General features: G+C 40.3%; 1 protein-coding gene across 1 annotated transcript in view; it reads right to left on the bottom strand.

The window, feature by feature from the left end:
- Positions 1-15530, bottom strand: part of SOBP (sine oculis binding protein homolog) — a 119029-nt gene extending 103499 nt beyond the window's left edge. Inside the window, exons 1-3 of the mRNA XM_077811698.1 lie at positions 15435-15530; positions 4563-4701; positions 2130-2315 (exon numbers count right to left, since the gene is read on the bottom strand). Coding sequence (XP_077667824.1) covers positions 2130-2315; positions 4563-4701; positions 15435-15530 — 421 coding nt within the window. The remainder of the gene's footprint in view (positions 1-2129; positions 2316-4562; positions 4702-15434) is intronic.
- Between the last annotated feature and the right edge of the window lie 10642 nt (positions 15531-26172).

Here is a 26172-nt window from a genome sequence, read left to right as displayed (position 1 = left end):
CAGCTAGTGTTCTATAATTTTTCAGTTTTGTACATGCACACTTGTACCTGGGGTAAAATTTTTAAAAGCACCCTAGTATTTTATTAAGTTAATATTAAAAGTTGAACAGTTGAGAGGTGAGGTGAATTTGGGCAGGCTATTTAAAACTCTTTGGGTTTTCATTTGGTTTGAAAAAAAAATCATATTTATTGCATAGTGAACACTTGGGGGAAAAGATAACTTTGTTACATATTCAATACTCCAGCCCCTTCAGATTGTGTAAGAGCTCACGATACACTTCTGCAAGACAATCAAAAGTTCTCAAACAGGAACATGAAAGATCAGACTTGACATCATAATATTTCTAAGGCAAAAAAGGTACAACAAAAAGTGAGAAAATACCTTAAACAAAAACCCAACCTTCAGATCTTATTTATACATCATAAAGTACCAAAAGCATGGTGGGAGGAACAAATGTAAAAAATACTTTGAAGGCCAGTTTTATTGGTGGACTCTAATACTGAACATACTTGGTAAGTGGATGGGGGAAGCGCAGAAATAAATCTGCTTGGCCAATATTTTCCTGTGTCCCCATTGCTACAGTTGAGGTTATTTGTTTTTCTACGGCATAGTCAATCTTTTCCTGCTTGATTGCTGTTATTTAAATTCATCAATTATGACAGCATGAACAATTCATGCCATAGCCCTATGTTAGAATAACATAATAGTGTTGCCACAAATTCAGCATTATGACTTCAGTCTTGAATCAAACTGGAAGAGAAGATAGCTTGGGAAATACCAAGCCCTTGTTTAAATGTTCAAGGGCAGATTAACCCCATTTTAAGATTCAGCCCATATGGGTGAGATTTTGCTGTGCAAAGGCTGAAGGAGCGGGCCCAAACAGCTGTGGTAATTAGCAATAATGGTACAATATATATGGAAAATTTTCGGCAAGGAGAACAGATTTAGTAATATGTTTGAAATTTTTTCAAATATTAAAATATCCTCTAATACTGAAAATGAAATGGCAAAAAAATAATTCAGGAATCCAACAATCAGCTTTCAGCCAAATAAAATATTAAAAACAAAAATAGATTATGTATTATGGATTTTTAAATTCAACTTTTGTAAATGTGTTGAAGTGTAGAGAAGGCCATTCCACACTTGGCCCCTGATCCTGCAAGCTGCTCTGCCCAGTGTCAGTGGGGCTCTGTATGGGTGCAGGAATCCATTGCATGACTGGGACTTTAATAATTAAATACATCACCATGTTCCTGAATTCTCTAATAGAGGAATAGTGATTTTTCTAATATATATTTAGTACATTCTAGGTCCAGTTCTAGCCCCAGTGAAGTTAACCAAGTTCAACAACACTCCCAGTAACTTCAATGGAAGCAGGATTGAGCCTGCTGCTATATAAATTCACCAACTATTGCAGTGTGCTCAACAGTAAATAATAACAGCAATTATATATACTAGTATAGCCACAACAGTTACTTTAGCAGATAATGGTAAACAGCATGCAGTGTGGAATAAATAATTTTTCAAACTAACTGAGAAATATCATGATGGAAAAATTGCTCCAGGTAAGAATTTCATAGAATTCTTAAAACATTTCAGTACAATCTCTTGGGGCAGAGTTTACATCATATACAATCCCCAAAGGACAATGGTCCAGAATTTCAATGAGAACTGAGATAGTCTTCCTGGGATGAGCTTGTTAGCCTGATACAAGGACATGTGATATTGATTTGACTGTTTGTTTGTTTACTTGTATGCTTTGTGTACCTTGTTTATAATCTAATCATCTTCCATCAATTTATGTAAAGACTTTTTTCATACAAGAAAATCATTTGTTTAAAACAGATATTGTTGAATTGCTGAGACAGTATAATTCAACATCCAGAGTTTCACAAGCAGTATAAATAGGTACATAATTTTGCCCGTTATGATACTGACAAGAATGTTACAATAATACTAGCAAATAAAGTCACTCTGCTGCTTCCTACCTACGGATCCTTACAAGTCTACTGTGACAGCCTTTCAAAAAAATTAAACTTAACCTTTTACAAATGAGCCACAATCTAACAAGGTCAGAATAGCTATCTATGATAGTTATAATTCTTTGAAATGTTTGTTATGTGATTTACCTGCTGGTGGCTTTATGAAAGGTGGTGGAATTAATGGTACAATAATGGGTACATTCCCATGATCCTTTGACCCTGCTGGTGAGTCTGAAAGTCCATTTCCTGTGGCAAGCCCTGGATAGCTTGTGTTTATATTGTATGGTGAAATAACACTGTCCTCAGGTAATTTTGGTTTTGGCAAAGAATTTTCTGTAAAAGAAAAAGAACAATCATACAGCTTGGCAGAAGCGTTGCTTAGGTGCCCCTACATATTTTCACAAATCTGTTCATGTAATTGTGTTTCTACAACACAAAGAACAAATAATAAAAATGAGAATATTTTCTCCTTCAAAAGCCACTACCACGCTCCAGCAAAATTTCAATATTTTGTCAAAAACTGCATTAAACTTTGTTGTAAGGTTTTTAAAAATCAGGCTCTCTTTCTTTTACATGGCCTAAGTATGCACGATTTATTCAGTGACATCACACTCCACGGTCTTTGATATCAGTTATTTTCATGGCAGTGAATTATGTCGTCACACACTGGATTGTGGTGTCAGCGGATGAATTATGCAAAAGGAGTAGACTGATTAAATAAGAGAACCTCTTATTCCTCTCCAGTAACTAGTAATAACGGAAAAGAAGATAAAGAAAATAACAAAAAAATTGAAATTTTAGAAAAATATTTGCTAAATGTTATAATTGTAATTCTTTAATACAAAACCACACCTGAACTCTTATTTACAGGCATTTCTCTGCTGTACTTTAACTCACTAAGGAACAGGATTTAATACCAGCTCTTCCTCTTCTCACAACAAAAGCAAAGTACTTTTTTCCCCTGCAGGTTTCAGAGTAACAGCCGTGTTAGTCTGTATTCGCAAAAAGAAAAGGAGTACTTGTGGCACCTTAGAGACTAACCAATTTATTTGAGCATGAGCTTTCGTGAGCTACAGCTCACTTCATCAGATGTATACCGTGGAAACTGCAGCAGACTTTATATATACACAGAGAATATGAAACAATACCTCCTCCCACCCCACTGTCCTGCTGGTAATAGCTTATCTAAAGTAATCATCAGGTTAGGCCATTTCCAGCACAAAATTTTCCCCTACAGATTCTGTAAGCCAAAGATTTCTACCTGGCACAGGTATTCACCATCTTTGTTTGTACTATAAAACATATAACTTGTATCATGTGTTAATAACGATACATATGATCCTATCTATTTTACATGGTGAGCAAAATATTATGCAGACTTATTCTTAAAATGTGCCACAAACGTGATTCCTCATAGATCGTGGCTGTAGAGAATCCCATGTAAGGTTAGTTTATTAAAATGTCAGAAGAAAATAAAATACCTTGGAGCATAGGAACAAGTTATTTTAAAGGTGGCTTACACATATTGCATTTTAAATGGAATACAAATACTAATTACTGTATCAATAACAGTATACAACTAATGGCTGCAAACATTTAATGTCTATACAATTAAATTGTTTTATCTTACCTCTACTTTTTCCACCTTTTATCTAGCACCCTCTCCTCCAGTATTGGGCTCTTTGGTGCCAGTATTCATATCAACACCCACTGAATACAATGCTGCTGCATGCCACCATAAAGAAACCCCAGAGACTGGTGGCCATATATGCAGCAAAATGTTGCAGTTCAACAGTGCAAAGCCTCTGTAATTTCCTCTTTTACCTCAGCTTTGAGAAATTCTTGTTGGATAAGTCAAGATCCAGCAATTTTCTACTCTTTTACTCTGAAGAAATGTTCTTCTTTTCACTGTGATTGCAATTCCCTATCCATCTGGTGTGGCTGAAGAGTCAAAAGGTAGCAACTGAACTGCTGAACAAAAAGACTGAATCCCATTGTTTAGATTTTGAACAAATTCATATACAGTACATGAAGGACCAGATATGCTGACCCCAAACAAGCTCCACCCCTTAAGCCTTTCTAATACACTTTCAGGAAATAATATATTAAAATAAAAAACATTATTAAGTAAACCTTTATAAATACTACTCATGGGTCTTCCATACATTCTGAACATTCTAGTTCAACATCTGACCTTATCAAAAGCCTCAGCCCAACAATTTTGTCAGAAGGACGGTTCATTAGACCCAGACTGCTAAGAAAACATTTCCACATTTCTTTTCTTTTTTTTTTTTAATTTGTTGGCAGCTCCTTGGAATCTTGGGTGCATGAGTTTCAATTGGCTCAAAAAATGTTACTGTTGGAGATACATTAGTAAAAGCATATTAGCTGCTATGTTGTTAAATGTTGTGCGACTTGTATTCTATTGCTTTCTGCTTACTGGAAGGCACTGTAAGAGATGTATATTTAAATCAGCTGCAGAATAAGCAACAAAACATGAATCTCCGTGCAAGCCAATTCTGGCAGGTTGAGATAGTTAATCCTTCTTTGCATGAACAAAGGAACATTAAATGTCATTACCTTTGAGAACAGAAATGTGCTGCCGGCTCTCCCCATCTGCAGAGTAGTTCCTGAATTCAATATCTTCTCCATCTTTCAGTTCAACCTTATCATAACCATACCAGCCAAGGAGCTCATTCATAGTGTTTTCTGCAAAGTTCTGAAAGAGAAGAATTGCCTACTTATTTATGTAATCAATAATCATTTGGAACGAAGAGATGAATGCATAAATCGAATTCTATTTGCAGTGTACCATGAACTGCCAGATTGGTTCCACCTCCTCCAGACTAATGTTCATTTTTCAAATCTAGTACATAATATAATACATTTAAATCTCAGTGATACACATATTTATGAAAGGCCTTTATTTTATTGTAATTTAAAGGAAAAAAGAGGATTGTTTATGATTTTTGCTCAGGAATTGGAAGTCCGTTATGTTTTAAAATATATTATTCACAAAAGTTTGTCTTATGCTATCATAAAATATTTAACATTACAGCAGAAAAACCAAAGATTTCTGTCCCAGCAATCAATCTCACTATGCTACAGCCATTTCAACTGAAATAAATTACTGATCCTGAAGGTGTATAAGCAGCAGATTGAATAAAATCACAATAAAAACTTTTTTTTAAATTAAACTTCCCTGAAATGTTGAAATTCCCAAAACAGCAGTATTATGCTAGGGCATGAGAACCAGAAAATGAAATTGACTAGAAACTGAAAGTGAAACTAAATAAACCAAAAAGAAAAGGAGTACTTGTGGCACCTTAGAGACTAACCAATTTATTTGAGCATAAGCTTTCGTGAGCTAGAGCTCACTTCATCTGTAGCTCACTTCATCCGATGAAGTGAGCTGTAGCTCACGAAAGCTTATGCTCAAATAAATTGGTTAGTCTCTAAGGTGCCACAAGTACTCCTTTTCTTTTTGCGAATACAGACTAACACGGCTGTTACTCTGAAACCTAAATAAACCAAGTTTGCTCAAAATGTAGCCTCTGAACTGACTGGGTCCATGGATCCTGATCTGAAGTATAGCCTTGCAAATGCAGCCTTCCATTGGTTTCCTACACTGCAGCTATGGAAACACAGCCCTGAAAGACTAACCTAACAGGATAGAATCCAGATGCCAAACTCTATCCTAACTTAAACCACAATTAACTTCAGTAGCTCCAGTGGATGCTTTGTTGACTAACTCAACCTTTGAGTACTGTAATTTCTAATCACTTGTCAGGGAATATGTAAATAAAGGCTGTAGGCAGTGGTGAGCTGCAGTCAGTTCGCACTGGTTCACTAGAACCGGTTGTTAAATTTAGAAGCCCTTTTAGAACCAGTTCTAAATTTAACTGGCCAAAAGTGGCACCGTAGGCAGAGCTCCCTGTCCCTGTCCCGGCAGCTCCCTGTCCCACCCCCGGCCCCAGCTCACCTCCGCTCCACCTCCGCCTCCTCCCCTGAACGCACCGCCTGGCTCTGCTTCTCCGCCCGCCCCCCCGGCTTCCCGCGAATCAGCTGTTCGGCGGGAAGCCGGGGTGGGCTGAGAAGCAGGTGACGGCTTCCCGCTCAGGCTCAGGGAGGCGGAGGTGAGCTGGGGCGGGGGGGCATGAGGAGGGCTGCCCGCGCCGCAGCAGGTAACCCGGGGAGGGAGGGGGCCGGCCACAGGGGAACCGCTCCCCGTCCCAGCTCACCTCTGCCACCAAATTTTCCCCATGGGCGCTCCAGCCCCAGCGCACCCAGGGAGTCGGCGCCTAAGGCACCACTTTTGATGTGATCAGTGGGGGAGCAGCCACTCCCCCTGCTCCCCCTCAGCTATGCTCCCCCACCCCTAGGAGCCAGAGGGACCTATCAGATGCTTCCTGGGAGCTGCCCCAGGTAAGCACCTCCAGGACTCCCCACCTCGCCCCCCCAGCACGTGCCTCTTAGGGGTGGGCACCCACTACGGTGGCCCACGAGACCCTCCTGCCCGGTTCTGGGGGCAGTCAGGGGACAGGGTAGAGGGGTGGATGGGGCAGGGGTGGGCAACAACCCCCTCGTGGGGTGAGGAGGGAACCCATTGTTAAGATTTTGGCAGCTTATCACAGGCTGTAGGCATTTATTCTTTACGTTTAAAATGCATATAAATCTATATACAAATTAGGTGCAGCCTTTAGGATCCAGCCAAGATGACAGTAATGGCCCACATTGTCACAAAGGTTAAGTAACTCTAGATAAATTGAACCAGCCTAGTCTCCAAGCTGAGTGAAGTGCAAAAAGTACAGCAACATGGTGAAAAGTAAATCTGATTTTAAAATTCTATTAATTTTAATAAAGCCAAAGGCCTGATCCTATTTCTAGTGAAGTCAACTGTTCTTTTGCTATTAATTTGAATGGAAGCAGGATTTTGTCCTATGTTACTGGCAACCTGAGTGAAGAATCTTTTAAAAATATTATTTTTAAAGTCCCTTGAATTAAAAACAACTCAAAATTAATTCATCTTATTTATTTTGATTATTATATTTTAATATTAGTATTGTTGTAGCACCTAATGACCAGGGCTCCATTGTGCTATGCGGTCCCTGCCTCAAAAAGCTTACAGTCAAAGTTTGGAAACACCTGCTTGTTTTTTGCCATGCTGCCCCTCCTGGAAGGAGGTCCCCATAATTAGTCACAAAGCACCTCATTATCCTTCTTCAAATCTTTTCTATTTTTCCATGAAGGCTGCAAAAAAAATTGACCATGGCTAGACTGCAGGTGTGCTGACACCACTGTCGATCATGCTGACCAATATTGTCTCATTATTTCCTTGTATTCCCTCGTCTGCTTGTATCCATCTGTTGTTTCTTATCTTAGACTCCCCAAAGAGCTTACAAACTATGTCTTTGTGTTCTGTTTGTAGAGCACCTACCACAATGGGGTCCTGGTCCATGGTTCTAAGGGCTACAGTAATACAGATAAGTAATAACCATAATAATAAAGTTTAAGATGGTGTGCACGTGACAAACAGAGCATAAGGGAACAAAAAGAGAGTTACGAATAATCAGCAATCACAGCACAGCAGTTGCCTAATCATTGTCAAGTGTTCTGTAGGCATCATGATATGGGTGGGTTTTAAGGAGAAATGTAAAGAAGGATAATGTAGTGACCTTGTGGATTTTACAGGGCTAGCATGGGGGACAGCATGATGGTACTCTTCTGAAAATCTGACAAATGGGCAATCAATGGTGAAGCAAATGTGGGGGTCTTATGTCTCTATAGCAAATAAGAAATTATAGGTAAGGTGAGTATAGAGCACAATGGGCCTTAAAAGTGAAGACAGGTAGTTTGTGCTTGATGTAATAGAGAAGGGGGAGTCAGTGGAGGGATGCAATGAGGTGGGTAATATGGTCAAAGTGATGAGCCACAAAGATTATTTTTGCTGCAGCAGCAAGATGTAGACACAGTTGGATGTGTGGGTCTAGAAAGAGGGCTGAATCAAAGATAGCACCTTGTTTATAGGCCTGAGTGAGTGACAGTGACTAAGAAAGGAGCAAGAGGGAAGGTTTTGGGGAAGAATCAAGAGCTCAGTTTTGCCCATGTTAAGCCTGAGTTGTGTCCTCAGAGACACCTGCCCAACGGAAGGCTGAAAAGTCAATATAGTAAAATCTGGGTTATGGTGAGTGCCAAACCTTTGAATGCTTCAGTCGATGACTGGGCAACAAAATGGCAGATTAAATTCAATGTTGATCAATGCAATGTAATGTACTTTGGAAAACATAATCCCAAGTACACGTACAAAATGCTGGGGTCTAAATTAGTTGTTACCATTCAGGAAAGAGATCTTGGAGTCATTGTGGCTAGTTCTCTGAAACATCCACTCAATCATGTGCAGTGGTAGACAAAAGCACTAACAGAATTTTAGGAACCATTAGGAAAGGAATAGATAAGAAGACAGAAAATATCATAATGCCACTACATAAATTCATGGTATACCCACACCTTGAGTACTGCATGCAGTTCTGATCACCCCATCTCATAAATGATATGTTAGAATTGAAAAAGCTACAGGGAAGGTCAACAAAAATGATTAAGGGTAGAGATTAATAAAGAGAGTTTAAAAAAGATTGGGACTTTTCAGCTTGGAAAAGAGAGGACTAAGAGGAGATATGGTAGAGGTCTATAAAATCGTGACTAGTGTAGAGAAAGTGAATAAGGAAATGTTATTTACTTCTTCACACAACACAAGAAACAGGGATCACCCAATGAAACCATTAGGCAGCAGGTTTAAAACAAACAAAAGGAAGTATTCAAACAATGCACAGTCAACCTGTGGAAGTCGTTGCCAGGGGATGTTAGGAAAGCCAAAATTATAACAGGTTTCAAAAAAGAATTAGATACGTTCATGGAGGATAGATCCATCAATGGCTATTAGCCAAAACAGTCAGGGATGCAACCTCATGCTCTGGGGATCCCTAGCCTTTGATTGCCAGAAGCTGGTAGTGGATGACGGGATGGATCACTCGAAGATTGCCTATTCTGTTAATTCTCTCTAAAGTACCTGGCATTGGCTACTGTCAGAAGATAGGATACTGGGCTAGATGGACCATTGGTCTGACCCAGTATGGCTGTTCTTATGCACAAACACAACAATATGGGCCTGGGTACATAATGCATAGCTGTATCTTGTGGTGGTTTTCTGTGACCTGTAGTGTTTAAATTATAATGCTTTGCATTCCTGTAACACATTCATCTGAGGTTCTCAAAGAGATATTCTAAATATTATGATGCCAGAATAAAGGCTGTATAATCAGACTTTATCCCGATGCAGTATGGTGGGTAAGAGGTAGTGGAGATGAAATCCATCCTCCACTCAGGATGAGTCTCTGGAGATGCACCAATGGTTGCTACTTCAGTCTATGGGCCAAACAGTGGAAACAGAGCTTCTATCCCATTTGTGCAGGGTGATAGGGCCACTGGATCTATATATAATAGATACAGGGGCCTCTCTCCCAACCCATTCAATTGATAATCTCCACACTGATCTATGTCAAAGCAGGACAGAGACCTACCTTCTGGTGGGGGGTGGGAGGGGAGCAGAGGCCCTTTGCTTTGTTGCTCTGCCAGCAATCCCAACTGTATAGCCCCACTGTAAGGCTGGAGTACTCCAGAGGGCCTCAGGCAGGTCCTCCATACCAGGATGTCATCCATTAATCAATTGGGTCCCTATTATGCAATATTAGCATGGACCCCAAAGACTATATGGAGGCCTATTGAACCCCACTGGAGCTCTGCACTGGTGCAGATCACTGTGCTAGCAGATCTGATTGCAAGACTGGGGTCTTACACTTCACAAAACCCCAGTGAGGTAGGGAATCATGATTATATTCATTTCACATATGGGTAAATTGAGGTACAAGGTGGCTGACTAATACCCATGGTCACGCAATAAATCAGTGACAGAGCTGAGAGTAAGAACTCAGAACTCCTGACTCCATACTCAGACCACTAGACAATGCTCATTTTTTTTTGTCATGGCCTACTCCATATATCTATTATCCCAAGTTGTTGATAATCTCTTGAGCTGTAGTTCCTAGTGCATTGAAAGAATCACTTAAATCTCACAGAATGGCTAAAGTGAAATCTCCTGGATTATGTTAGCTGACAATGCAGGTGTGCAGCTGTGTGCTATCACATCTGCTTAACTGCCATGGAATTTACTAAGATTTGCAACAGACTCCTCTTTGCCAAAGAAATTGGCCTTAAAATGCTGTAGTATTGCAGAGGCCCTTGGTTATGTAATAACAATACCCTAAAGTTTTCAGCTCCTAATATACATATCTTCTTTTTTGCCCCCCTGTGAGTCCCAAGCCACATATTGCAATTCTGCAGTGTGGTTTGATTGCATGTTCTAACAGGATCATTTCTTTATTCTTGACAAAAACATAAATACCCTCCTATCTCCCTCTTTGAAAAACTGGATCATTATGTTAGATTGTAATTTGAAGTTAATTTACTTCTCATTCATAGGAAGAGGGAAGAAGATTTTGTGGATCTGACTATCTGTGATTTCTTTTATGAGACTAATGATATGAGGCAACAGAAATCTTATCTCCATTAACATTGATTCCCTTTACAGGATTCATTTCACTGTAATCACATACCTAAGGTTTGACCTTACTTCACAGAGTAGAGTTTTCCCAAATTTTTACTAATGGATATATTTTAAAACAAAATGGTGTTTTTTCCTTCAATTTTCTCTCTATTTTCTCTCCTTCTCTATGAACCTTATTCACAGGGGCAGGCCTGGCTTCATAGAGTGAGGCCTGGCAAAGACAGAGGCAGGAAACACAAAAGAGAATGAGTCTGTCAGACTAATTTTCTTCTAGGTTTTACTGTTGAATGTTTATTTCACATTTTGGAGGAAGCAGAGTGGCTCCATTCCATTTCCTTGCATGAGTGACCCACCAGATATACAGCACTGAGGATTCACCTCAGGTATATAAAGGAAATTAAAATGTGGGCATATTCACCACATGAACTTGATCACTTTTTTCCAGTCCACATTTTCTCTGCTCATTTGCATTGCCACCATTTTGAATATTATGCTGTCAATAAGTAGTGTTGCTGTCAATAAGTAAATTTTCCTGACCTTTCTTTAATTTCCTTTTTTCTCACTCAGCCACCCCTTTATTAGTGTTGTAAGGTGGGCTTTATCAACCTCATTTGTATAAACAGTTAATACACAGACCTCTTACTCCATTAAAGAGGATAGGTGCAGGTCTCTCATGCAGATAATACAATTCACTCTGTAGATATCTCATAAATCTACTTCCATGAAAACGGTATAGTAACAGTGACCTGGAATAGTACAATTGATAAAGGCTATCTGATTTTACTTTTACAAACACATTTTTGCTTTTCAGGAGAGAAGGGAGGAGTTTCCCTGGAATCTTTTTAATATTTACACTTATCTGGCTCATTTCAAATGCAGTCAGTGCTGCAGTGTCTGTTACATTTTGACAGTGATCCTTTTAAATATGGGGAATATTAAAAAAACTAAATTGAAGAATCTTTTGATGAGTTTACTGTTAAACTATAACAGATGTCTTAAGTGCTAGGCATCAGGAATGAAGCCCAATTTTAGGTACAAATTACTTATTGAGAATATTTATAGATGGTAAACTCCTAGGGCACATGGAGGCAGCTCTGTGAAATTATAACACAGATTAATCGCTAACTGTGCAATTGACAAAGAATCTAAACATGTAGATAAATTAAGTCTTGTTTGTTTACCAGAGCTTCCAGCACACTATGCTTGATGCAATCACATTAATTTATTCTAGCAAATTTAACAAAATGTATTTCAAATCACCTTTTTCACATTCTTAAGTTTTCCTGCTATCCCCAATAGTATAGCACAATAAAGTAAGTGTGGGTAGAGGGAATATGTGGAGAGGGGGGGAAGGAATGAGGTATAGAGCTGTACCAAGTCTTTAGACTATTGTATTGATTAGGCTGTAACAATTAAACTAGCTATTAAAAGTGTCAGATTGCCTTGATTACATTATATTCCTGAATAGATTACATGTTGTATTATTCATAATAGTCACTGAAAAGTACCAAAGTGATAAATGACACTGACTTAGTTTCAGAATAACAATTTGTTGTTTTTCTAGTTGGCATATGAACACACATCTCTGAAGATAAGTAGAAAGTATAATCTGAGGGGGGGGAAGAGAATATAAGAAAGAAGGACAAAAAAATAAATTAGGGAAAAGAGAGAGACTGTGAAGGTCACAGTGAAACAAAACACTTCTATCTGAATATTTTTAATTGAAACGTAACATAGGGAAACTATGCAGAGTCATGGGTTTTTTTGCATACGATGTATCAAATTTAAATTTGTTACAACCATCATGTACATTGGGATAGGGATAACAAAAATGTAACTTAATATCTGGCATAATGAAACAGCAAGCAACACAAGTTTCCAATCATATTAAAACTGAGCTGGAAGTGACATTACTGATGCAACCTATGAAAACCGAGCAGTTTGGGTTTAGTAATCATTCTTGAGTAAATATGTGACTATATCAAACAGCAAATCATGAAGGAAGTCTTTGTGATGAGGTAATTTTATTGCTCATTCATAGTGCCTTGCATTTGCTGAACTTAAAATAGACACTTGTACCAATGGCCTTTTTATTACCCAAAGAAAAAAAATCACATATACACCAGTACTTTTTCTTTCTGCTAGCAAAGGGAAGCAATTTGATCCAACGTGGGCTGAAACTTGAGTAGGTCACTGTACACCATGATAAAATTCCCTAATCCCTGAGCCAAATTTCCCTGAGGGGGCCCTCCTACTACTCCTTCACTTTCCAAGCTGACTTTTCCATTCCCTCTCTCGTCTTTTCCTCCCCTTCATCTCTTTCATTTCCCCTACCTTGAAGCCATGATATCTGATCTGCTGCTGGTACTCAGGTTACAGTTTTTACAGCTTAGGCTGTCTATTGCTGTATACATTCCTTTCTTTCTGCTCTGCCGTGATTACTTACCAGAGCTTATTTTACACTGGTCCAGATGAAAGCAGTTCAGATGAAGGGAAACAGTCAGGCTGTTTGAACATTATAGATATGAACCTACAAAAGGGCACATTGTGCTCTCTATGACATTTTGTTACACACATTTTATACAGTGTAACCAATATATGTCACTGTACTCTTCAGGTTTATGAAAAAAGAACCTAGAACAGATTTTTATTAAATGCAAAAATATATATCAGGAAAGGCATGAACCCTCCCACAGTTCTTAACATTCTAAACAGCACAAATATGCAAAGTTTTTAAGTTTTTTCTTTTATTATAGTTAGATTATTACAAGAACCAACTGCTCTTACTAAAAATGCGGTCTCCTAGCTCAATAGCATAATTGGCACTACTAGGTGATCTGTGCTTTGTGAAAGCTACTGCCAACATTTACCTTACCCCAGCTCAGAAAAAAAATGAAATCTCTTCTAAATTCCAATCATATCAGCATATAACTTGTGATTTAATTATTAATACAGTTAAAATCCTAAGGTTTGTAATGTTAAACAGTAAAAATGATTACAAAAGAGAAACTCTACATCAAGGTTAATTCCAATCCTTAATACCAAAGCAATAGTTTAAAATTGTGTATTTTTTCTCCTTCACACAATGTTGTTTTTGTTTCTTCCTCACCATTTCAGACAAACATCTGTTATACTGTAGAAGAACAACTATCTCCCAAACCGCTGAGTGTGCCTGCAGCCAAAGTAAACAAAACAAACCCAGAGGATCCAGCACAGTCAGCCTTTATATCCAGCCAGGATAACATTTCACATGTTTTGATTAAAATTAACTAATTTGTAATTCTAGAACCTATGAAACTTAAAAACTGCACTCCATATATATCGCATTAAGTGGTGTTTTAAAATGTGATAGATTTGTGCAGCTCCCAAAACTATGTGATTATGATGAGCAATTACTGTTACTATCCACAGGCTTTAGAAAGTCCCATCCAAAAATAGGAAGTGTCACAAATCTCTCAAAGAAACAATAATGCTCTCTGGGGGTGGAATCGAGAGTGGTTTGCCCTGGATATCAGTGGCAACTCTCGTTAGCCCTTATTTTGTTCATACCACTAATAGTACCCAAGTCCACAGTTCCAGTTCTGGTGAAACACACTCACTCAGTACACAGACAACATGGAAAAGGAATGCCTACCTTAACCAGTAAAGAATGTCTAGTCAAATTAGTAATGAAGTTTGGGGGGTGTGGGGGAGGAATTGTATACAGCATTCCCCTTTAATACTGGATGAAAAACAATGCTATATTATAAAATGTCCTGTTAATAGGTATGTTATATATATATATATATATATATATATATATATAAAATGACATCTATAATGACATTTTTGCAGCAATATTCCAATGACTTTCTGTTTTAGTATAAATTATCCATTTACATTAAATAATGGTAGTTTTATCATATATATATATATATATATAAATTATATAAACTGCACTGTTTTAATTTATATTTGCATTTTTAAAAAGTAAGTTCAGCTGAAGTCCTGCAATAGTGCTAGTTGTGTATGACTCATGGGGAAAATAAATCAGAGGTATAAAATAAATACAGGTCAGGGAATAGACTTGGAAAATAAAGGCACAAAATAGGACCAGTCCAACCTAGACCTGCGACCTAATGCTAAAAGAAGTCCTGAAATGTGTTTTTGTGCAATCGCTCCCATTCTAACAGCTGGAGGAACAGCCTCCAGCGCTACCTCTGGAACACAGCTGGACTGGCACAGTTTCCTATCAGATAGGAATAGACTCCAAACAATAAATAGACTCCTATCAACAACAGCCCCTCGGACAGCTCTCTTTCAACAACACCTATGCTGCTTTGATTAACTGTGAAGTGAGGCATGTAGAACAGAGGAGGAGGCAAGGAAGAAGAGAGGGGGGAGAAAAGAGAGTCCCTGTCTCTAAGCCCAAAAATGATGTGTAGCTCAGACCATAACATTTCACTTTGACATTTTAATTACACGGTTGCAGCTGGCTACTGAAAAAGGAGAGAAAGCCAGTGTTGAAAAAGCCCTCCCTCCTCCCCTAACTTCACAGCTTTCCAGTTAACCTGCGAGGATTGTAATAGAAAATGCACCCAAGGAGCTTAAAAAACCGAAGGAGGGAGAGTTTAAAAAATATATATCAAGCAATCAAAGGCGGTCAATGAGCTGGCTTTGCAGCCTGTGAATTCGGCTCTGTTTTCAGCCCAGGAGGCGGAGCTGAGACACATTCAGTGCATCCTACCAAAAAAAATGACAAGAGATCCTTTCTTATTTCACTGCCCTGCCCGGTAGAGGACTGGGGGGGGGGGGGGGCAGAGGCGTCCCCCTTCCCCCTCACAGGCACATACCTTCATCTCCTCGTTGATTTCCCTTTTCACCGGGTGAGCCGGCTTCCTGCTTCTTTTATTTTCGGGAGGTCTCCCTTCTTTCTCCATTTCTGCCATTTTTTGTGTCTGGCTGGTGGAGATGAAATGGCTGCTGGTGTCGTGGGGGGGCTGGGAAGCAGAAGTGGGGAGGGCGGCGGGGCTGGGCGGGGGTCGCTGGCTCAGCGGTGGAAGCTGGCGTGAGGGAGGGTCGGAGGCGAGAGCGGCGCGGGGAGGGTCGGGGATGCAGGCGGGCTGGAGGGTGGGTGATGCCCTGTGGAGTCAGCCATCTTCCGCCGCTCCGGCTGCTGTCTGCATGGGCGAGCGAGGGAGAGCCTGGTGCGTGTGTTTGGGAGAGAGGGAGAGAGAGGCAGGGAGTGGGAGCGAGCGAGCGCGCCAGCCAGCCCCGCTCCTTCTGCGGAGCGGCTGGAGCCGAGGGGGTGGAAGGCGAGGGGGGTAGGACGGCCCCCGGCTCCGGGAGCGGGCGGGGCTTCCTCGGCCACCGAATCCGCCGCGGCTCCGGCTCTGGGGGCTTCTCCTCGCGTCCCTGCTCATCAGCTCCTCCCCCCAGTGCAGCCGGAGCCCCCCGCCCGCCCCGCGCTCACACGCACACAGCCCGCCGGGGGAGGGGCAGGGGGCGCGCTCTGTCCCAGCCCATCCTCCCCCGGCCGGGCCAGCGCGCTGGGGCAGCTGCCAGGGCTCCTCCGAGACCCCCGCTCGCCAGCCCGAGCCGAGCCGCCGCCGCCGCCGGGGGAGAGAGGCGCAGCAGTGGGGTCAGGGTGGCCTGGGAGCGCTCGGGCTGGCTGGGCCGGGAGATGCTGCGTGTCCCCCGCAGGGGCTGGCTCCTGCCCGGCTGGGCGATCGCAGTCCGTGGGCAGAAGAGCGCGGGAGGCCCGGCCGTGCAGCACACGGGAGTACACACGCTTCTCAGCCCCAGCATCTCCCCGGCCGGAGAAACGCCTCCCCGCTGCTGGGCTGCCTGTTACCCGACCCCTGCAGGAAGTGTCTCTCGCAAAGCATCGTGTTCCTAAGCCAGGCTCCACGATCCTGCCCTGCCCCGCTGCAGAACAGTCCCCCCACTCCCAGCCCCTTTAGGTGAACTCATGGCACTCATGGTTTGAAAGCGGCTACAAGCTTTCATTGAACGAGCTGCCATTCACTTTCTGATACCCCCCCCCCGCCCTTTCCTTTTTCCTCCTCCTCAACTTCCAAACCTGGGTATGTGCTCTGAGAAGCTGTCTCTGTCATGAAAAGGTTTGATTAACTCTGTTGGGTTTTTTTTTCTTTTTTGTCTGTGCCTAGGAAATGAGAATGAATGGTTTGATAGGAGGTACTTGAGAAATGAGCTACTGAATTACGGTACACACTGTGGGGGTTACATTGATTCTTCTTGGGTTGTGCTTTCTTACTCCTTGGCAGTTCGTAATTACCTGATACAATACGATATGGGGGTGTCCATTGTTCCATAAGTCAAAATTGTAATTGTAAAGAATTTTTCATTATGACTGCGGTACAGCTTCGAATTACACATTTTTTTTAAATATATTTGAAAGCTAAAATGTGTTCTGTATGTGTATGACTAGGCTCTCCATAAAAATCTCTGCTTAGCTTGTCAAAGCTAAGTTCGTTTTGTATGTTACAATGTCTAATTTACATTTTTCATTTCTTAAGCTTAAATCACTGACATTTGTGAATATAAAAAGTTGAGCAGAACTTTCTCCTTTAGAGACTAGAATAAGCCATGCTTACTCTGTTCAGATGGTGGAGCGGTTAGAGACATAGAGTCACTGTTGTTTATTTGTTTGCTCTGCAGTACTGAAAATATGAAGAATTTGTGATTTAAAATACGTTTGGCTTGTTAATGGAGGAGTAATCATCAAAACGTGTCAGGCTGGAAAGTTGTAGCCTACATCTAGGTAGATGTACAGTCACCAGAACTGTTCAACAAAAAGAATAACTTTAATCACAGCCTAAACAAATAATGAGTAAGCAGGGAAACAGATTTGATCATACAGTTTAGCAAAGTAGTAAAAACCTGCAAAGGCTCTTGTATAGGCTTCCTTTGCATCAGTGTAGATGCAACAATACATACTGTACATAGAATGCTGCACAAAAGCAAAGTATAGACAGTGTTGGCTCTATCATGCATTTCAGTGGGAGTTTTGCATCCACAAGAAATGCAGATTCTGGCCTTATATGCACAAGTGCTAAAAGGTATTCAGATTTTTTTGTAATATTTTTAAATGTAATGGGTTTTTGCAAAATAATTTGTGTGAATTTGCAGAGATGTTCAGTACTTGGTATGTAACATCAAATTCATTGTGAATTTGTCATAAAGGTGCTTTTTTTACTCTAGTGGAAAAGTATTAATGCCCCTCATTTTCTCCTTGTTCGAAACTCATTACAACTGAATCACTGTTGTTGAGCTCCTATCAAACAACAAAATCTTCAAGTATTGTTTCATTGGTTATAAATTAAATATAATGATGAAAATTTGCTCACATAATTTCATGTACAGCACCGGAACTTTTTGAAGCCTTTAGCTTTAATACATTGTCTCCCTCAGAAGACAATTGTGATTTGAACTGCCACCTGTTCAGTTTTATGGATATATCCTGATGAAAAAGGTAAAGTGAATTCTTGTATTAGAGAAAAGTATCAGTTTCTACTATGAGCTGATAAGGCAGTTTTAATGAAAAATATGTGGACATGATGGTTCTGTTTAAAGAAACTTCTAAAAAAACCATGTACCAAAAGTGCTAGTTTTAGAGTTTTACATGAAATACACTGTCTATGACATATGCTTAAGTATTATTATATCTTTTAATATGTGTTTCTAACTTAATAATAATAATTTCTTCTGAAATTCTTCTTCTGAACATTTGCTGTAATTATGGTAATAAGGCATTGTTTTTCTAATAATCAAAGCAGATAAATAGTCTGACAGAGGGTCCAATCCTGCACTCCTAACACAGGCAAAACTTCCATTCAAAGCAACAGGAATTTTGCAGAGTGCAACAACAGGCCAAAACAATGCAAATGGCCTCAAGCCATTAAATCAGGTAAGTAGACAAATATGACTAATTGCTTTTTAGGACTAAGCCAGTTAAATTAGTGAGTGGACAAATATGATTGATTGTCTCTTAGGACCAAATCTGGTGTTCCTTGCATTTTCCTTCAGTGGGAATTTTGACTGTCAGTTTTTCTGTCTAAGGACTGCAGGATTTGGCTATAAATCAGGCATCACTTTGAATCTAGTGCTGCTAAGTCTGAGTTCTGATCCTCAGAAGTCCTGCTTTTCAACAGTTGCCAATAAGTCTTTAACATCCTGATCATCCCAGAGTATGTACTGTTTGTCTGTATATCTACCATTGACTTTAGATAGGTACAGAAGTGCTGCTGCTGTTTCTCTTTTGCAATGACCATGGATCACCTCTTGGCGTCTGTCAGGAGTCATACCTCATTGAAAACTGGTGTTTTTATTCCAGTGTTTATTATTGGAATATCCAGTGATGACATAGGGCCTGGTGTCAACTCTTGTTTGCCTAGGAAAAGTTCAGTTTCTAATATTCCTGTATTTAGAATGTTCAAATTACAGGTATGATTTATTATAAATTTTCAACTACTGAAGTAAGTTTTGGAACTAAGCTGAGTATGAATTGTTCTACTTGTCATATAAGAGACAGAAGCCAAGAAAAAGAGATAATTTTGTGTTTTAATAGTGGCTCATCCACTTACTATGAAGAGTTAGAACATCAGAAATTGTGAAAGTGGCTCCTCTTGTGTTAATCTTACAATGGAATAGGACTGAACATTTCCAAAAAGTATATGAAAATAAATCTGCTGTTCGCCTTAGAGAGGCCATAACTAATTACATATATTTACTGAATGGTGACAGCACATATCTCTAGTGTGAGAATAACTGCATGATTTGGAAGGAATCCTCACCATTCCAATGGCTAAACAGTGTTTGTTTGATACTCTGCATTTTAACACCCTATAAATGATGGCATGCCTTTAACTTTAGTTGTTTGAGTGCAATGGGACTGCTCATGCATGTAAAGTTATGCACATATGTAAGTGTTTGCCTGAGTGGTACTTACGATTTTAACAAGTATTTACAGACTAAGGGTGAAATCCTGACCCTACTGAAATCAATGGCAGTTTTGCCGTTGACTTATGTGGGGCTAGGGGCTTCGCCCAGAATTTCAGAGGGGCATTAATCAGCCTGTTAAGGCTCAGTCCTCCACTTATTGAAGTCACTAGTAAAACTTGATTTCAGTTGGAAGAGGATCTGGCCTTAAATTTTTCCTCACAGTTTTATGGCCACAATCATTTGCACTTGCAAAAGACAAAATTTGTGTATACAAAGGGAACATGCAAATAGGTTGTTGAAAAAAATTCCCCACAAGTGTTTAATTTACTCTCTATTTTTTCTGTTTCTATTTACTGAGAGTCACATATTTTTAAAGGACATGTATCCATGCACTCTAGGTGCCCTTAACATAATTTAAAAATACCTACAGCAAAAGCCACACTTCAACATAACTAAATATCTTGTCCTACTTCAATTTAGAGGCAATTTAAGAGACCTTTTCCTAGCAGTGTAACTGAGGTCATTTCTCTTTGAAGGAAATAAATGGAAAAGCAGATTCTCCTGTTTAAATATGGAAAAACAACATATTGTTTTTTTAAAAAGAATGCATGAAAGGAAAGCTGTATCAGGTAAGGCATCAGTGACGGAGTGTATGGGGATGCTAGCAAAATATGTGGGATTTTGTTTGGGCATTACTGTAAGGTTGGGAAACTCATGATAATTACCATAGCAACTTCATTATCACATGACATAGAAAAGCCAGTATAAAATCAGGGGTTAAAGGAAGGAAGGGTAGAGAGGAGAAAGGGATAGAGTAGCTCTCCCTTCTCTTCCTGTCTTGGGTAAGTAGAACTCCCCACAGGTCCCTAACTTCTTTGGCTGGTGTGATGAGAGCTCCCCCTCCTGTTTCCATTACTTTAAACATTGTACAAAATGCATCATGGAACCTCCCAGATCATGTATTCATATTTTCACGTACACTGGAAAGAAGGTAAAAGAAAGAAAGAAATATCCAATGGAGCAATAGTACATGTCACAGTTTGTGAAACTCATCTGTAAGAAGAAATATTTTCCTGTTGTCTTTCCTAATGGCTTGAGGTCATATTATCTCTTAAGACCCATCTTAATTATATTCAGAATCACAGAGTATATTCATTAATAACATAGATATTTATTGATATGTTGTTCATTTTATTATGTACTCTAATGAGGCAGTCTCTGTTTTTCTCTGGTTCGTTCAGCTATTCTCTTAACACTGACTCTTTGTAATAATTGGCAGTGTCCATAGATTAGATTATGACAGCAATAGTAAACTAAATAAATTAATTAAAATATCTGCTGCCAACCTGTTCTCCTTCAACCATTTCCACCAACACGGAAACATACATATGAACTACTCCCTCAGTTCAGTTACGTCAAATCCACATGTACCCTTCAATAATATTATTTCACATTCATACCTTTTCAGACCAACACATTCCATTCATTGCTGTACATGGATGGGTGCCCACAGCGTTATTCACACACAGTATGTCTGTAGATACTTTTCTTCTATGAGTCCTAATCTCCGTCCATAGTTTTTTTTGTTAGCCAGTTGACTAAATGGGAGGCTGCCATGCAGAGTGTCAAAAGGTAGCCCCAAGAAAGCAGATCCCCGATGGCAGTTGTTGTGAAAGCAGTGGAGACTTTCAAAAATATGAAGTTCTGGAACTCTTTAAATGTTGATATACATCAAAGACAATTCTCGAGTTGTATAAGGATGTCAGTGGGAGTTCTTGTGCAGATTGATGGCAAGATGTGGCTCCAAAGTTGTTAGTTTTGTTAATTTTTTGTTTAATTAAATATGCTGGCAGACACAAAGTAACTTTCTTTGACTTATTAATTGTTGCTTCACTTGTCTTGAAATAGGAGCTACAGGTGATCTGATAAATGGATAGAAGTGTTGGCTAGTTTCAGTGTAGCTTTTCTGAGTAGTTCTGAATCTTTCACTGAAATGTTAAAAAACCAAAACCCTTCTAACATCTCCTACAGCAAAATGACACAAGGGCAGTTATTTTTCTTCTTCAGCATCAGAGCACACCAGTGTCATTAAAGGCTGTGTAACATCAACCCTTTAAACTGTTACCTAGAGGTACTGCATATGAAACCAAATTAGCAGAACCCACACCAATCACCAATATTGAAGTTCTGTAGTAAAATCTTTTGCTTAGAGAGCCCTAAGGTGTCTCTCTAAGCATAGCCTCTGATACTTTCATACTGGATGCAGTGCCAGTGGCTAGGCGTGGGGCTATCGCTGGACAGGGGACTGAGACCCATCATACAGATTTGGACTTGGCCTTGGTGATCCACACATTTGCAATCTTCAGGCTCACGAAAGCTCATGCTCAAATAAATTCGTTAGTCTCTAAGGTGCCACAAGTACTCCTTTTCTTTTTGCGAATACAGACTAACACGGCTGTTACTTTGAAACCTGTCACTATTGTGAAGGATTCTGCCTCGGAATTAAACTGTGAAACTTAAAACAGCTCCAGGTGGTTCATCCCAGCACCCTATTTGCTCAGCAACACTGCCAGCCAGTCACACTCTCTTCATTGAGTCCCCGTTGACTACTGATTCAAATTCAAGGTCTGGACCTTATTTTACAAGTCCTCCATGTGATTGGCCCAAAGTACCTGAAGAACTGCCTCACTCTGGGAGTCCTGATCTCCTGTATCTGCTGCATTCCACTGAAACAAAAGAACTGTCAAACTTCGAAAGTGAAACTGTATGCTAAAGCCAAAGTTTTCTTAGTGACTGCCCACACAGCTCAGAAACTCGCTCCCTGAAAATCTTAAAATGACTGTAAATTTCGGAATATTCAGCGCTAAATGTAAAAACTCAGTTCTTCAATCTAGTTTTCTCTCGATAACACCAAAAGCACATATTTAAAATATAACAACAACCCTACAGAATGAGGGAAGAACAGAGAGAGAGATCACATTGTTTTCCTTTTATTAAATATATGAAACACACAGACATCACGGTACAAGAACCTAACCAGACTGAAGTATTAGATAGGGAGTGACAGGAGAGTTTGGCCTGGGAATGGGGCAGAAAGCTCTCTAATGTTTTTACGTCAATTCTCTTTTTTAAAAATAGATCAGTTACACTGATAAACTCCTCAGAACACTATCACAGAAAACCTTATTGTTTCCACCCATAAGATCTTCCTCCTCCCTTTGAATTTATGGACACATTTTCCTTTTTTTTTCTTGTCAATCCATGAAAAGAAAAACAAAAATCTGAATGTAAAGATACCTATTTATACATTAATCTAATAATTCTATATCTCCCTAGTGATCTTTGTTGAATGATACAATATGTCAATATAAGTAACATCTGTCATGGAAGGGAAAACAACTATAGGTTCTTTTCATTTATGAAATCATTGTAGAATTGCTGTATACTTAATTTACCTGTCATATTTTCAAACAAATCACATAATTTTGTCCAACTACCCAGACATTGTACATATAAGAGCCCTTCTACAGTAAGTAGGTTATTCATTTATTTCATGGACCTAAAGAAATAAGGCCAAAACATTTAAAGTGGTGCATACAAAATGATTTACCAAGAGAAAAGTTAAGAATCAGCCTCTGACACCATTATTTGACAACGACTTTTCTACTGTAATGCTTTCTCTCCTGTTAGCTCCTCAACAGAATCATAAATGACATGTAATCCAATTTCTTGATCTTCTCAGATATATGCACATGAATTTCACATATCCTAATACATTATGGCATTGTGGTTAAGGGTCTACCAGAAAACTCCTCTTTTTCAGGAATTTATAACTAGACACGTATTCAGGACTATCATTTATCATATATTTCAGCCCAGGAAAATGTTCTTTATAAATAAAAATCTTTGAATAAGATATGATCATCATGATTTATTTATAAACTATTGTTATAGCTGTTTTTGTTTGAAGAAATACATGTCTTCTGATTTGTATTGCTCTTTCTAAGAAAAAACATATACAGTATAAGACATTATTGTTAATAAGTATCACCTTGTTTCTGAGGAACTCAAAGTCCTTTATAAATTTATTTGCACAACATCCCTTTCCAGGGCTGTATTAAGAAAACCTGGGGTCCTAAACACAGCCCTACCAGGCACCCTAATGCCCACTCTCAAGTCATGGGATAGTTTTGGTGAGGACCATGTACACACAAGCTCCATTTCCCCGGCTGGGGAGGCCTGTCACAGATTTCAGTCTGTGGGAGATCCTGGGACCAGCCTCCTGTATGTTCTGATTGTGTAATGGGATTGGAAGACCCACACCAGTGTATTTGTCACCTCCTGGGGCACCTTTGCAGTGCTGTGATGCCCAATTTTGTCTTGAAACAATCCTGGTAGAGCACCATGGTTCCATTAAGCTCTGTGAGTGTCACAGGGTGGCTGGACCCTGTGATTAAAATAGGTCCAGCTTCCCTGTGCCAGGGCATGCACTCCTAGTTGAACCAGTTAAGGGGGGGAGGCTGCACTTGAGCTATAAAGGGTCAAAGGGAGCCACCATGACAGCAGAGTTAGAAGAATGAAGCTGTCAGGGGAGAGAGATCTCTTGCAGTGGTCACTGAGGAAGGGAGTTGGGACTGGGTAAGCAAACTGAGGTAAAAGTCTTGATTTTTCTTTAGGAGAAGGCCAAGTAGGCAGGCCAGGCGTTGCATCTTCTCCAGCTGGCCAGAGAGCACGAACAGACAGTACCTCAGGGGGGAAGGGCAGTGCCCAGTTTAAGGCTGGGTGGAAGACTCTTGTTTGTTTTTTGGAACTTGGTTAAATTTAATTTAAAAAACAGATCTCAAGAAGGGCTGTGATTGAATGAGAGATACTGGAGCTTACAGAGCCCTGAAGAAGGGGAACCCCTGGCCATGAGCAGGTGGTCAGGATGCAGCCAACCTTGTTACTAGGTGCTTCAGCTGCTACAGCTTAAGCATCTGTTGTGTCCCACATAGCACCCTGCCAACTGCCTACAACCATCACTCATCTCTTATGGTAACCAGCCACCCTGCCTCTGACCCACTCTTCACCAACTGCCTCCAAACTTCCCCTGCTGGCAACCTGTACCCCTCCTGAGCAGGAGGAGCAGGGGCAGATTCATCACACCTCCCTCCACTGGCTGATAACTGTTCAGTGGATTCATCACACCCTTGCTCTGTTCCCTGATTCAGGCAATCTGGAATTCATCCAGGAGTTGGAAAGCCTTAGCTGCTGTGTGTAGGGGCCCATCCAAGCATCCCAGCAGGTTCTGTGCAGGGAAGGGCAATCAGAGCCCTCTGCTGGGTGGGTAAGTGTTGGGGGATATGGGTCTTTCCTGAAGTGTCCCTTTACACGAGACTCTCTGATTCAGAGGTTGGGGGGTGGCCTGATCAGGGACAGCAGTAGCCGTGGGGGAAAAGGGTGGTTCCCCTGGGCTGCCTCAGGAAGAGGAAGGGCAGCAGGCTCAGGGACCCCATCCCCACTTGAGCTGGGTTTATGGGATCCCCATGAGGAGCAGACTGACTTGTGCTCCACACAAGTCTCCTCCAGCTGCAACTGATGACATGTCCTCATATGACCCCATGCTGGACACTCTTGGGACAGGTTTACTGTGCCTCATGGTTAATCTGGCCCTACCTTGTCTGGTCAAGATGGTAATTATTCTTATAGCCATCTTACAGAAAGGAAAATTAAGACACAGAGGAACAAAGAGTTAACAGCTCTCATGCTGAATCTGTATCAGATTCTGAAGTAGAGAACCCAGATCTCCTGCCTCCCAGAACTGTGCGCTAACCACTGGAACATGCAGCCTCTCCTCCATTCAGAAACTGAAACTTGGTCAACAGTTTGAACCAACTTCTGCCCTCCAGTTCATCCATGAAACACCATTGAATTTAGAGGGATTGCACAGGTGTAATTGTGGACAGAATTTGCCTCAACTGGTCTGCAAGTAAGATGATTTGAAATCATGAAAAGAATTGTAATATAGCAAGCTTTCTCACTGATTCCCACGGAGCAAGGAAATTCAGAGTTAAGAAAGGCCTTCTACAGAATGTAGGTGAAAAGTGTTGGTGCATGGGTTGGGGAAAAGTTAAATGAAGGAAGAAAGGAGAGGGAAATGACACATTTTCCTACAGCTGTTGTTGCTGTCGTGGAAAGTGAGCACCTACACTTTAGAAGTGTGTGGAAAGAAGGTGTTTGGTGAAAGAGAGCATGCAGGAGAGTTGGCTAGAATGAATGAGAGTGGTAGGGGTTCTATATTCTATTGAGGAGAATAGCTGGTGAATGACAAAGGCACAGAAAGGTAGCCAGAAAACAAGAATGAAGCTGGAGAGAAGGAAATGAGCTGAATGAGAGGAAACTGACTTGTGGCTATGAGAAGATTAAGAAGAATCTAAGCAAATTCCAGAAGTGATGGGGAAATAGGAAAAGGGATGGAATGAAAGCCTAGTGGACAGATAGAAACCTGTGTGGAGTGTGTGATTGGGTTAAAGTACAACTTGACACAGAAACACAGTTAGAAATCTAGCACTTGAATTTTACTGTTCGAGCAGATGTAAATGCCTGAGAAGGAACCTGGATAAGGCAATGGACATCCATCCATTTTTA

This window comes from Eretmochelys imbricata, chromosome 3, assembly GCF_965152235.1.
Source record: "Eretmochelys imbricata isolate rEreImb1 chromosome 3, rEreImb1.hap1, whole genome shotgun sequence".
Classification (NCBI taxonomy): domain Eukaryota; kingdom Metazoa; phylum Chordata; order Testudines; family Cheloniidae; genus Eretmochelys; species Eretmochelys imbricata.
The sequence above is the reverse complement of the archived record's forward strand: the minus strand, read 5'-3'. Positions and strand labels throughout refer to the sequence as shown.